The 13,937-nt window shown below is 55.0% G+C and overlaps 1 protein-coding gene across 3 annotated transcripts in view; it reads right to left on the bottom strand.

The window, feature by feature from the left end:
- Window positions 1-13,821, bottom strand: part of CLUH (clustered mitochondria homolog) — a 30,787-nt gene extending 16,966 nt beyond the window's left edge. The window contains exons 1-7 of one of the 3 annotated variants that reach the window (XM_042830013.1): window positions 13,717-13,821; window positions 4,191-4,387; window positions 2,555-2,726; window positions 2,278-2,421; window positions 1,958-2,085; window positions 1,157-1,311; window positions 397-522 (exon numbers count right to left, since the gene is read on the bottom strand). In XM_042830013.1, the coding sequence (XP_042685947.1) occupies window positions 397-522; window positions 1,157-1,311; window positions 1,958-2,085; window positions 2,278-2,421; window positions 2,555-2,726; window positions 4,191-4,387; window positions 13,717-13,819 (1,025 nt within the window). In that variant the 5' untranslated portion in view covers window positions 13,820-13,821. Of the gene's footprint in view, window positions 1-396; window positions 523-1,156; window positions 1,312-1,957; window positions 2,086-2,277; window positions 2,422-2,554; window positions 2,727-4,190; window positions 4,388-6,658; window positions 7,386-13,716 lie in introns of those variants that run through there. The other 2 variants (XM_042830014.1, XM_042830012.1) reach the window with 2 other exon arrangements.
- Between the last annotated feature and the right edge of the window lie 116 nt (window positions 13,822-13,937).

Below are 13,937 nucleotides of genomic sequence, written 5' to 3'. Positions count from 1 at the left end.
CTAAAGAATGACAGGCTTCTGCAAAGGATCCGCTGTCCTGGAGTAGAATAGATGGTCCCTGCAGCAAGGACAGGAAAATAAAACAATCTATTATTGCTCCTTATTAATATGGGAGCAAAAGGAAATTAGAGGAAAGAAATATGCATAAATGTTTAAAGTAATCGTTCTCACTCCACTGTAAGCCTGTGCAAAGCCATCATCTGTTAGGCTTCCTGATATTTTATGCTTCAGTTTTTTTGTATTCAGAGCAAAGTGATGAGGTTATCAGTCTGACCCTGCTGCAGCACGAGGCCTGCTCTGCATCAGCTGCTGCTGAAGACAAACCAGCCATGCACCCTGGCCTCACCAAGCAACATCACATCACCAAAGGTGACTAGAGAGGAAGAAGTGCTGTACCGTTTCTTCTGCAGAGCAGAGAAGTTTTTTTTGAAGGTAGGGCTGATCTGGTTAAGCAGTTCCACCAGGGAATGACTGAGAAAACTGGGGTTTGCAGGCTTGGGATTGAAGTTGTACGCAGTAGACCTGTAAGAGAAAAGAAACGTGCTGTCGTTGTAACTGAGACTGCCAGCTCCACAGGCAGCCACGGAATACAAACTGCTTTTTCCACGAGTCAGGGTAACACAGAACACTTCCAATTCATAAAGGGACAGAGGGCAGAAACGTGCTGCAGTTTTGTTTTTCTCCAACACAGTCACTCTTACATTCCCAGGCACTGTGCAGGAACTTTGTCTCTCACAGACACTATTTAAAAAAAAATCCTAGTCAAACCTGTGCCCAGGTCAGGAAGTGCTGGCAGACTGCGCTTTTCCTTTAGGGCAAAACGAGCTGGTTGCAATGGTCAGGAAGGAATTCCCTCCACCACTCAAAGTACTGTAATTAGTTGATGTCATTATGGGATGTTTCAACTTTCCCTAAAGCATCAGGCATTTATCCACGGCAGAGAAGCGGTACCAGGCATAAGTAAACAGCCCAATCCAGTAGAACAACTCCTGCAAACCCCATGTGAGCAGTGAATTGAAATCAGCTGCTTTCCACACACACAGAAAACCATCAAAACAAAAAAATCAAGCAGCGTGTTTCTTCGCATGTTCTTTCCCAATTGGGTATTACAAGGTCTCTGCTGCAGGGCAGGACAGAAGGATTGCTGGTTACTCACTGATTCAAGTAAAATCCTCTAGTGGATGCAGTGATACTGACATGTCGATCCTCCACTGTGATGACATATAAATACATGAGGTCTCCATGCATCTTCCTGTTACCAGGTGGAGGGTTCCAGCCACTCATTGTCAATACCTTCAGGCACTGCAAAGGCTACAGAATACAACAGAAGCAGTTCCTGTCAGTAGGAATTAATACCCTTGAGTTACAGAGCCATCTGATGTGCAAGCCAGAGTCCTTTTACCTGCTGCCTTTGCTTGGTTCCACAAACAGAGCTTACAAAAAAAATGGTCTTTACAGTATAGCCTTCCTCAAGCTACTTGCAGTCCGTTAATCTGCCTCAGTTTGCAGCTTTTCACACGTAAGACACAGGTAAAAACAGATACCCTGGGCCTCTGGGCTGCACAAGGCATGCATTTCTTGCTGTACTGGTTTTCAAATGGCAGCTTCTAAAGCCGGAATCCAAGTGCAAGGGCATGGGAAATCTAAGGATAATCTGTACTGATCTGCAGATCCTGTCTCCAGGACTTTTTAAAGCAACGCAGCTCTCCCTTCACTGCTTCCCCTCCCCAGCAAGACTGGCCATGTTATGCTCTGCAGATGTCCAGACTTTGCATCCAGCGTTTTGCACACTAGCTCTTGGACTTTATTCTCTTGGCTAAGCAGTGCTATTCCAGCACTCATTAAGCACCAAGCAGAGCAAATCCCAAAGTCCACCTCAGCGCAGGTTTCAATCCCTGAACACATTTTCTGCAAGGTATATGCCGACAGCTGTTGCAATTGCACAGGAGAACTCTACCTTCCAGTCTCTGTTCTGGGGCTGAAGGGCACACAAGGGTCTCTCTTTGCTACCTGGCAGGATATGTTCAGGAGGGGTGCAGTCAATTTGTTCCATTTCAGTACCTTTTTTCTTTCGTTTCCCGCTGTCTACAATGGAGAAAGATGGAAAATCAGTGCTGAAAAACGTACCAGTCCATCCTTCAAGCAGAAGTTCTCAGAGTGTTTCTCTGCACTCCTGAGTGAGGTGGGCCAGCTGATTGTTACACTGTGTTTTAATGAAGCGGGGAGTCAGGGGAATGAGAACAGTGACCACACCATATAAGCCTTTTTGCCCCATACCTCCCAGGTCTCCTTCAGTGAAGACACTCAGGAATGACAGAGAATTACAGTCCACACCATTGAAAGCATCTGAAGGGTCAAGACTCTTCAGAAGGTCCCGAATGTGACGCACATGTATCCTGGCCTCTCTCACCGTGTACGGCTCTGATAAGCAGAAAGGGAGGAAAGAAACTGGAATTACACAGATGCTTACTGCTTCATCGCACAGTTCTCAAAAAGGAACCACGAGGAAGGGCTGCAAGGTGGCCCAGAACCACTTCCTCCCAAAGGAACTTGCCTTCCACCACTTTCAGCAGCGAGCCCTCCTGCAGTCCTTCAATAGTTTTCAGCTCAGCAAAATTGTCAAGGACATTGCCATCCAGTTGCAGGGAGAAGCAGGTCCGATGGCAGGTGTCCTCACGGTCCATTAAGACTTGGTGGATCTCTTGCACCATCTCTTGAGGAGAGACCTTAAGAAGGGAAAACCCAGCCAGTTATTCTTAGCCAGCTCACCCTCAAGCATGCATCCAATGAAGACTCAAGAGCACAAACACACTAGGGACATCTCTGCTCTCCTAAAAACACTCAGCGTGTCAGCAAGCTCCAGTGGCAACAGGCATGTAGAGCTGCTCTGGAGTACACACAAAGGTGCCACTCTGGCAGGGTCAGCACCCACAGGTGCCTCAGCCTTGCGTTGTGCTGACACAGGGCAGGGAAGGAACAGAAGGTGAGGGGAAACCTGGGGCTCATCCCTTATCCATCCACACGGCATGTCTGTGCTGAGGATCAGAATGACGTGAGAAGCGGCCATTTCCTACACTCACCTGCAGTGGTGCACGGTGCTCACCACTGCATGGTGCTGCCCCCCCGGGCACGTGAACACACGGCTCCAGCCGCACAGGATCCATGCTGAACCTGAGGTCCCGGGCTGCTCCCCTGCCTGCCTGCCCTGGCTCCAGCACCACTGACGTTGCTCTCAAGCTACGAGGACTCAGGGTAGTTTACATAAGCCACTGTAAACAACGTGGCCTGCTATTATTAGCCTATTCAGACACAGGGATTTAAAGGAAGAAAAAAGCTGCCCGAGATACAGCTAGTTCCATGGGGGATGCAATCTCACTGTTCTCTCTACTGGCCCTGGGGAGATAAGGCTTCCTTCCTGCTGACTTCGGACTCAAAACGCCTCCCCCCACAGTAAAAACACCTCATCCAAATGGTTTGTGGTGAAGTGCGGAGCAATCGCAGAATCGCTGGGCACGTCAAAGCCTGTCCTGGCCCGGCAGCACGCGCTGCGGCCCATGTGACAACACTGCTGTGTGCAGCAGAGCTCTCCGCGGAAACGAAAAGGGAGCTGTGCTGTTCCCTTGATGTTCAGGCAAGTGTGTGCCTTCCCCAAACAGCACTGGCACATGTCACTGTGCCAAACTCATCTTAGCCAGAAGGTGCAGCATGCCAAAAATCCCTGGGCAGGCAGGAGGTTTTCCCTTCCTCAGTCAGACCCTGGGGTCATGTTTTCACATCCCTCCTTAAAAACAGCCCAGAAATAGGAAAGTCCTTTCCTTGGTGCTCATCTCCATCCCTGAGCCCTGCTGAGACGAACACGGGGCAGCTACACCCTGCCTAATTCCACTTCCCACCCGCCTCTGTCCTCCCAATGCCTGCACAGCCTTTGCCAGACAGCTTTGTGCTCACATCACCTACTCTTTTCTTTCTCTCTAAAAGCCACTGGTTCAGCAGCTTATCTCCTGCACCCTCCACGCTTCGCTGTCTCCCTCTCCACTTAACCCCATCATGGAAACAACAAATCAGGGACCCTGTGCTCTGCCCTCTGCCTCCTCTAGTTCTGGGGGTTGTGAAACTCGCTCCATGTCCAGCCCACAGCCTGGGTCCCTCTCCAGCCCCCACTCATCCCCTCCTGGCTGGCAGAGAGGTACCTGCAGGGAGAAGGGCTCTATCCCAGGTGCACAGATCTTGACAGTAAATCCTGTGTCTTGGATGACAATGACCTCCTGGTCGTTCCCATCTTCCCCTGCATCAGCCTCCTCATGTCCGTTCTGCCTGGCATCCTTCTCACCCTTCAGGCTCTCGTGGGGGCCACTGCCGTTGACAAGTGCCACGCCAGGTGGGTGCTCTGGAGAGAGGGACAGCGGTCAGCACACCGGGGAGGGGAGGATGGCAAGCAAACCAGGGATTAAAACCAGGGGTTAAAGGCAGTTAGCATTTTGTTCTGCAGTTAGTGTTTACTGGACACAAGTGCACCAAACACTGCCCTTTCCTTCCTTTGCAATATCAACACCGTCCCACTCGCCTGCAGGGTTTGCATCTTCCACAACCTGTGTGGAGCAAGGAGGAATGGAAGCGGGAGGATGGTGCAGCTCACAGCACATTTGGCTTAGACTTTACAAGTTTCTTAATTAAAGAATGGGTGTGTGGCGCTCTGCAGCCAGAGGCAGCTGTCCCCCTGCACCAACACGCTGCGTGGCTCCAACGCACCTCCACAGCACAGCTGCTCAGCTGCAGGCAAAGCGGTGTCACGTGGAGTGCATTACTGCACCCGCAGCTCCACACCCTGCACACAACAAAACCGCCCTCCACATTTCCAGAATACCCTGTGGATATCCCACAGGGCCAGGATGAGGCTTCGCCTAAGCCCCTGCGTTCAAGAAAAAGGTGATGACACTTTAAGTGTTCACTTAGATGCGTCACAGCGACAGGGAGCTCTGCACCTCCCCCCCAGTTTCCGCAACTGCGTTTGTTTTCTTTTGAAGTAAGGTGGAGATGTCTGAGATGAGAAGACTGAGGAAGCTGCAGGGCTCCCACAGCAGCCTGCACCCACCAAGCTGGTCTGGGACCACTGCATTGTTGCCCCTGCACGTGCAGGGAGGAGCCCTGCTGGAGCATCCCTGCATGGAGTACAAACTTCTGCCACACTGCTCCAAAGGCTGCCAGCTGAAACCCATCTCAAAGATGGCTGGCACAGCTGAACTGACACAGAGTGAAAGACTGCACGGAACACCAGGAAAGCATGCTCATTGCAAGAGGCAGCAGGTAAACACAGCTATCTTCAGCAGCTTCTGCTGCCTTCAACATCTCAGCAGATGCTGTTCACATTCCCTGTCACTTTGTGTAAGTCCCCAGCGAGAGCTGTTCATTTCTTTGGCAGACAAAGCCACGGGCAAGCCAGGCACAAGGCAAGGCTCTGGGGGACTCCATCCACACTAGGAAGGAGGGAGAAAAGCTCCACACAGGAGTGCCCCGCAGGACAGCGCCTGAAATTCAGAAATCACAGCCTGTGCCTGGAGGTCAGGGGACAGCCCTCGGTGACAGCAGGAACAAGCTGCAGCTGCACAGCAGGGAAAGTATCAGGAAAACAGCAAAGCCAAATGCTGAAGAGGGGAGGAGGTGGCACAGACACCGCTTCATGGGGAGCACTGAACATGTGCTGCCCCAACCTGCATTTTGTACCTGCTAGAAAGGCCAAGGGAAAGGATTAGATTTCATCCTTGCTCCCAGACAGCAAGCACCCAAAGTGACCGTGCTATTTCAGACCCGGTGCTATTTACAGTGAGGCTGCAGGTGTGTGTGCACGGCGCGAGGCAGGCGGCTCAATGCCCAGCCCCTGCCTGGTCTGAGTGCTGCTGAGCACACATGGTGATGGAGCGATCATGGGGAGCATGAGTTAATAACTCTTTAGCATTCAAACATCTTCTTAGCCCAAGTCAGGCATCAGTTCTTTGATGGCCATCAAAATCCATTGCTGCAAGCTGGTCTGGTTTGAAGGTTGTGGGAAGTACCAGTACCAACAGCATTCACTGCCTCCAGTCTTCCTTCCTTATGTTTAGTAACATAGAGATAAAAAAAACCTGAAGACTAAAATGCTCCCTTTTTCATTAATGAGTTTAAGCATGCATTTCTTGGTACTAGCCCCAGTTGCATTTCTTGGTACTAGCCCCAGTTGCATCGGGGCACACAAACCCCGCCCTGCTCTTCCCAGCGCTGAGCAGCATGGTTCCTCCTGGCTGTATAGGGCTGAGCTCCAGGTGCACACACCAGGCACAGAACAGACACGGAACAGCACTGAACCTGTGTAACAAAGGTTCCTTTGCATGCAGTACAGCTATAGTTTCATGCAACAGCTCCTGCTCCTTTGCTCTGGCTGCAGGAGTTGGCCCACATTGCAACCAGCCAGTCATCAGTCACAGAGCCCATCCTCATGTTTGCTAACAAGAGCAAGGAGAGTAGCACAGGCAGTACTCACCACCCTCCTCATCCTCACCCCATGCAGACTCTCTGATGGAACCTCCCCTCCCCACTCCCACCACACCACAAGCACGCGTAGCCCCCAGCCCTGCACACAGGGCCACCAGAAACACAAAGCACAGCCAGGCCCCACACTAAGCACCTAACAGAAGGAGCTTCCTCTTTTTCCTCCTCTTCTGCTGCTTGGATTGCTGCACTGCAGCTCTGGGGTTCCTGGAGCGCACAGCCCCCCTCCCAGCAGCCTTCTCCCAGCCAAGCACAGATGGTGCAGCCACGCCGTGGCCAAGCAGGGCCCCTCCGGTCCTCACTGACTGTGCCGTGTCAGGGCTCTCCGAAGAGGCAGCACGCTGTGACCCATCGCCCAGCAGTGAGGCTGTGCCCGGCCTGGGGCCCGCTGTCCGCACGCTGCAGGTCAAAACCCCACAGGCTGCCCCAGGCCCCGCACCGCACACCACAGCACCGTCCTCATGTTTCACGTGGCGCTGGCAGGCCGCAGGCAGCACGGCACAGCCCAGCGGCTCCAACGGCCCTTCCTCAAGGTCGGCGGGAAGGACGGCGGCAGGGAGCGGGGCAGCACCGCCAGCTCCAGAACAGCTGTCGCCACAGGCTGCGGCCACCGCGGCTTCGCCCTCGGGCAGGGCCTGGGCACATTCGAGGCGTTCCTGCAGGCCTCCTCCCGCCGCTGCGCTGGGGATGACATCGGGGAACGGCACAGAGCCCCACGAAGCTCCCAGCGTGTCCACAGGGCCGGCTGCACTCGGCGGGGCCTTCAGGAGGGGTGAGCGCTCATGGGGCAGGCTGCAGCCGCGCACTGGGAAGAGCAGCTCGGTGACACGCCGGCAGCAGCTCATTGCCGCGCTGTTTCCCATGGCTCCGGCAGCCCGGCTCACGGCACCGGTCAGAGCAGCGAGCTCTGCAAGTCTCGTCCGCACGCACCTATTTAAGGCCCCACCAGGCGCACGGCAGAGCTCACCTCCCCGCTCCGGATCTGTCCCACACAGTCACCGTGATTCCTAAAAAGTCCTCACACGTCCCCTGGGCAGGGGGCCCAGCGCCGGCTCAGGGCCGCCCCACACACACGGTCTCCTCGCAGCCCCGCTCCAGACCCGCAGCGCCCTTCACCCACCACGAGGCACAGAGCAGCTCCCGCAGCTGGCGGCCGCGGCTCGGTCACACAGAAGGATGTAGGGGTGCGCCTCCCCTGCACGCCCCTCAGATGTGCTCTGAGAGCGGATGCCCGCCGAGCGCCCCGCTCCGTGAGCTCGATATAAATAGACAAGAGCTGTACCGAGCGCTGCACTGGTGCAGCATGGGACAGGCGCCCCGGCTGTGCCAAACTTGTTGGCAGGGAGATGCACTGAGCTACAGGAGGTGGGAGGCTGCGGGGCGTCTCGGCTGGGCTCGGCCGCCCATACTGAGCAGGCGGCACAAAGGGCCTGGGCAGCTGCGGCCAAGTTTTCCCAGACGCATTTTCTGTCCTCTCACACTGCTCCACCGTATCAAACCAGCCATAAAAACACACTGATGGCCTCCTCCAGCCACTCCTCTCTGCTGTTTCTGCAAATCCCAGCAACCGATGCAGGGATTACAGAGCCTGAGCCCTGTGCAAGCAGTGAGCGCTGGGGCCACCTGTGCACACACAGCCCCTCTGGAGGGACACCACACGTTCCCCTGCCGAGCAGCACAGCTCTGTCCTCAGCAACGATCGCACTCCCAAAGCCAGAACAGAACCAGGAGGGCAGAGCTCATGGAACCAGCGGCCAGGGCCTAACACCCAGGAGGAGATCCCCAGCGGGGAGCCCCAGAAACACTGAGGCTGCCTGCAGCGCCTCATGCTCCGGCACGGATCTGCTGCAGAGAAGAGCGACGGCTGGCTGAGAGCAGAGCGAGGGATCTAACATTAAATCGCCGACTGGTCTCTCTTCCTCTGTTTAAAGAGCAGAAAAAGGCAACAGGAAAAATCTCTCCCACTCGAATCCTTTCAAGCCCTCGGAGTTGCCCTCCCAGCCAACAGAGAAACCTCAGCTATGGCCAATGTCCTCCTCTCAGAAGAGCTGCTGTCCTCAAACAATTCCACAGCAGGAGAGAAGCTAACCTTGAAATCCTGGTAATGAAGTCTCTGACCTCGGGAGCTAACATCAGGTCTCAGGTTACATCCGCATCCACAACTGAAAGTATTCCTGATATCTTTGAAAAAGTTTAATGCACGGACAGTGCCAACTCTCCTGGCCAGGAGCACAGCACAGCCCAGGTGCCCGCAGGTCCGAGCTGCCCCAGGCAGGAGCTCAGTGCAGGACAGGGCAGCCCAGCTTGGGTTACATTTCAAAGCAGATCATCTGAAGTACAATTTGTTGCAATTAATAAAATCACTACGTTTAATGACAATACATCATCACATTTCAGCAGAGCTTACTTCACCCCATAATAGCCATGTAAACCCAGTCTGATGGAGCAGCTTTCACACCCATCAGCTGGAGACGCACTGGTTCCGAGGAGGAGGAGGCCACGTCCAACAGGTGGCTGATGCTGTGCAATAGCTCACACGCAATGATCCGCAGAGATAAAAGACACTGGGGAAAAGCAATACAACGCCATCCTGTATTAGTGATGCAATGGGACTTAATGATGTAGAAATAAGACTGCCAGCGTGCCTTGTGCTCAGAAGGCACACAGCAGAACAACTAAGCCACCCATACTCAAATGGGATTATGTGCACCCCTCCCACCCCCACCCTCCTGCTCTGTGCAGCACTGACCCAACCGCAGGCTGACACCGCAGGAGCACCGAGCAGGGCTGTGCAGCAATGGCCCCAGAGGGGTTCCTTTCCGGGCCCCACGTGGGAGGCAGCAAGGCTCCTTGTGGGCAAGAGGTCTGCCCTCTGCTCCAGGTGCAATGGGAGGCTTCGCTGCAACCAAAACCAGAGTGAGAGCACTGCAGCATGATGGCTTTAGCACAAGAAGGCTGCTGCTGGTCTAGCAAATGCAAATTTAGTTTTAGCTTAATAACAAATTAATCAGAATAAATAGCTTACTGAATCCAAGTAAATTGACTAAATGAACAGCCACAGTGATCACAGATGGCCCCCATGGAAATGTTTTGGTAGGAGAGCACAGCTTCCCTCACCTCCTAGAGGAAACCACAGCTTCCCAGAGACCTGCCGAGCTTCCTCAGCGCAACAAGCGCTCCTTTTAATAAGAGCCCACAGTGAAGGGTTAGAACTGCTCTCTGGCTGTCATTAAACTTCAGTTGGCTCTAACCCACCAGTGGGAAGAGCTCTAAGCACTGCTGTTAGACCTCAGCAGCCCCACACCACATTTGCCCAGCACAGGGAGTGCAGTGAGGCCGCAGCCTGTCCTGAGAGCCCATGGGGAGCAAGAGGGGCAACCACTCGGCATGAGCATCCAAGCAAAAATCTGGCCACATAGACCTAGACAATTTAAGCCATATTTCAGACTGACTCCAAGGTCTGTGGCTTTTTGTGTTTTTACCAACAACATTTGCCTCGCAGCCCTGGGGCATTCATGGGTCTCACAGCTACAGCACTTTGAGCCACCAGAACACAGCATGTGCTGCATCCAGCACTGCCTCACTGGTTCTCTGAAACGAATTTAAGGCCATTCATAAGCTTTCTGTCTGGCCAGAACTTCTGAAACATTGTTCTGAAAGCAGTGAGGTGACTGCTAAAGATCACTATAGCAGTTCAACCAACACGAGCTGGGAGCGAAGACTAGACTGGAGGCAAAGAGCAATGATTGACACCAAAAGAAACACCAAGGTTACAGCTGAAGCAAAAGAGAAATACAAACTAAAAACAATGCTCTGGTTTTAAACCATGCCCTTACTTTAATGTTACTTAGGCACCAGGAATCGCGCCTTGCTGGACTCTCAGCTGGCCTTTTCCCTCAGACTGCTCTGGTGCTCATTTCTGCTGTGTGGGTCCATTTTCCCATCCAAAGATGAAGGTTCATCACCTCTAGAAGTGCATTTAAGCTGATTTGTCACAAAAACACCAGATAACCTCTTGTCTTGGAGTCAGTTAAAAAAAAAAAAAAAAAAAAAAAAGCAAAATACAGAAGAAAACTCAACTGCCTAAGGAGACCCAGCCCTGCCCAGCCCCACACCACAGCAGATGCACCTCCAGAGCATCACCACCACCCAACAGCCATGCAGCATCAGCACTGTGTGCAAACTGCCCCACGGACCGGTTTTACTCCTCAAATGCAAATAAAGAAACACATGAACTTCAGACCTTTAAAACTTTAAGAAATAACAGCTTTCTAGTACAACTAATGCAGCATGATGCAGAAAAGCAAGCAGGACGCTGCCAAGTTCAGTCATTTACAGACTGCTAAGTCAAACAGTTCTCTGCAACACAAAGTTGCTTTTATTGTGCAGAAGGCAGCCATGTGCCTGCACCTCTCTGTGTGCATATTCCTGACCTACTTCCACTTTCTAACTGGGAAACCCAAGAGCAAAGCTGCTCGGGGATAGCTGAGAGCTTCCAGCTCTCAGCATGAGCTCAGGGCCACCCCCCAGCAAAGCTGCACCAAACACCACCCCTTGCTCAGGTCCCATTCCCATCACATATGTGCTGCTGTTATCACAGTCCTCTCCTCTTCTTCATAGCAACAATCCTCTCCCTCCTGCATGATGGTCCAGTTCTCCCCCTGAAGTGTTACAACCGCCTATTAGAAAACCCAGCTGTCAGCAATTCAACCCCTTCCAAACCATAAGCAAACCTCCAAGGTCAGGCGACAGACAGGGCCGGCAGATCCCCTGATTAGGAATCTGAGTTCTGACTTTGTTGCTAATGCACAGCAGCACTGCCTCCAGAGCAGTTCTCCGTTAGTACCTTCATTCTCTGCTCTTTTAACAGGGAAGGTAAATGAACACATAAGTGGACTGGAAAAGGGACAGGGATTTTTTTCTTAGAAAAAAAAAAAAACAACCTCCAGGCAAGGCAGTGACAAGAAGGACTCTATGCCAGGTAGACACACTGCTAACCTGCATGTAAGACAAGCTTGTTCTGAAGCACTGACAACTGCAGCAACAAAAAAAGTCCAAAAGTGCTGCACACAACTGCTGTCTTTTGATCTTGTGCTAGTTAACAAGAGAGGTAACTTAACCCATAACTGGTCTTGCTGGAAATCAATGCAGGGACCCAAACAATGCAGGTACCCAAAGCATTTGTGTATTTCTGTACCAGAAGGATGAAGCAGCCCAGCACGTTTGTCTGTTTGAAGGCGGAGAGGGGAAGTCACAACTCTCTTGCCACTTTAGAGGCCAAAGAGAGCAGACCCCCCGGTCTCAATGACTAACACAACAGAAGAGCATATCCTGTTAGCCAGAAGCCCATCCCCAGTGGCCGCCCCTCTATGTGGCACAGCTGCCAGGACCCTGACAGGCAGTGCTGGGCACATGGGGATGGAGCATGGCTTTGTGGGCCCTCAGCCAGCTCTGCGCTGCCCAGAGCCCTCTGGCTGACACAGGGGAGGGCTTTACCTCCCTCCCCCAGGACCCAGCTCATGCTGAGCAGGGATCACACGGTGTAACTTTTCAACCTGAGCTGTGCTTGGCATCCATGTGAATAAGTGGAGCATGGGGGGCGGGGGAGGCTCTCCCCCACACACTTGAATTCCTGCCAGCCTTAACACCAGTGAACTTTGCTTTGAGTGACAAACTTCAAAAAGTCACCTCATCACCATACAAACGGGGGAGGGAGGCAGCGGCAGTCCCTTGCTCAGCCAGTGTGACCTATGAGGAGCAGCCACGCAGTGCCATGCTTTTACCTTTCTTTTTGCAGGTTACAGAGCACAGCAGCAGGCCGAGCTGCAGAGCAGCGCTTGGGACGCTCACCTGTTGGAGGTACGGCACTCTGAGCCCAGGATGATCCAGAATGCCAGGCAGGGCCGGTGCCCACACCCCGAAGCAGATGCAAAGCGCCCAGGTCAGGGCACAGGGCTGCCCATGTCGCTGCCCCCCTCATTTATTTGCTGTTGGGGCTTCAATGAGTCAAAGCACACAGCATTTCGCCAAGATCTCTCATGAGCTATCTGCTCTTCCCAGGAAATCCCACATATCTGCTTTTGAACATTCTCTGAAATGACAGATTCTTGCAGTTCACAATTTCTGGGCGGTCCAATTGTCTCTCACCTATTACAAAGACACCACCATACTGTGACAGCGGCCCCAGCAGAACTCAGTTTAGAAGAGCACATGAGGAGAGCTGCATCTTTGTGGCCCCAAGATAACTCCCTTATGAGATTATCTCTTACAGACACATACACATCCCTCTGCAGTCACCCTGCGGACACCACCACCCACTGACCTCACAGCAGCCCGCAGAGACCTGAGCTGGGCCAGCAGTAAGGGACACAGACCGTGCCACGGCCACGCGAGACCCCACACAGCGCGTGGCTCTGGCACTACGGGACGGGGTTCGGCACCAGGCTTCGTGCGCAGGGTCCCGGCCCTCAGCCGACCTCGGACACGGCCGGTGCCGAGCGGGGCCGACCCGGAGCGCACGGCTCCACGGCTCCCAGCGCGGCACAGAGCGGCCTCCCCAGCACTCCGCCCAGGCCACACCGAGATTCCCCGCCAGGGGAGAGCCGGGAATGCCCCGACGCCCCCCGCCTGGCCTGGACGGCGCCCGGAGCCCCGCGCCGCTGCCGGCTGCCGGAGTCCGGGGAACGCGGGCCCCTCCCGGCCGCCCCCCACCCCCCCGGGCGCGCCGCGCCGCGTCCGCTGAAGGTGACCTTCACGGGGCCGGGGCTCCCCGTGCCGCCGCGCCGGGACGGAACGCGCCCGGCCGCCCCCACCGCTCCCGGGCTCTGTCCCCCACCCGGCGCGGGGCCCGACCGAACCCCCCCCCGACTCCGCGGTTCCCTCCGGCCACGAGCGCAGCCCCCGCCGCGCGGTGTGAGGAGGCCTCACCGCCCCAGGCCGCCGTCGCGGAATCCTCCCGGACCGCCCGGGGCGCGCCGTCACCGCCGGGACAGAACGGCGGGAGCGCAGCGGCGGGGGCGGACATCGCGCGACGACCCCGGGGCCTTCGCGTCTGCGCCGACGCCGGCCGGGCCGCGGCTCCTTCTCCGCCAGCCCCGCGCCTCGAATCGGCGGCACCCCGCGGCGATCCGGCCCAAGGCGCGGGCCCCGTCTCGGTCGCCCCCCGCCGCCCCGCCGCGGGCCCCCCTCCCTTACCCTTACCGGGCCGCCGCTCAGCCTCCGCCGCTCTCCTGCTGCGCGGCCCCGGCTCCTGCTGCTCTCCGCCCTGCGCGGAGGCCGGCACCGCGGCCGGCGGCATCTCGTCCGCTTTGCTGACCATGGGCGCCCCGCGCCGTGCCCGCCGCGTCCCGTCCCGCCGCGCCGCGAAGGACAGCGCCGCTCCGGCCCACGTGGTGCGGCGACCCCGCTACGGCGCG

The sequence above is a fragment of the Centrocercus urophasianus genome, unplaced genomic scaffold (assembly GCF_019232065.1).
Source record: "Centrocercus urophasianus isolate 14NV4802_14NV808 unplaced genomic scaffold, USGS_Curo_1.0 seq_33, whole genome shotgun sequence".
Classification (NCBI taxonomy): Eukaryota; Metazoa; Chordata; class Aves; order Galliformes; family Phasianidae; genus Centrocercus; species Centrocercus urophasianus.
The sequence above is the reverse complement of the archived record's forward strand: the minus strand, read 5'-3'. Positions and strand labels throughout refer to the sequence as shown.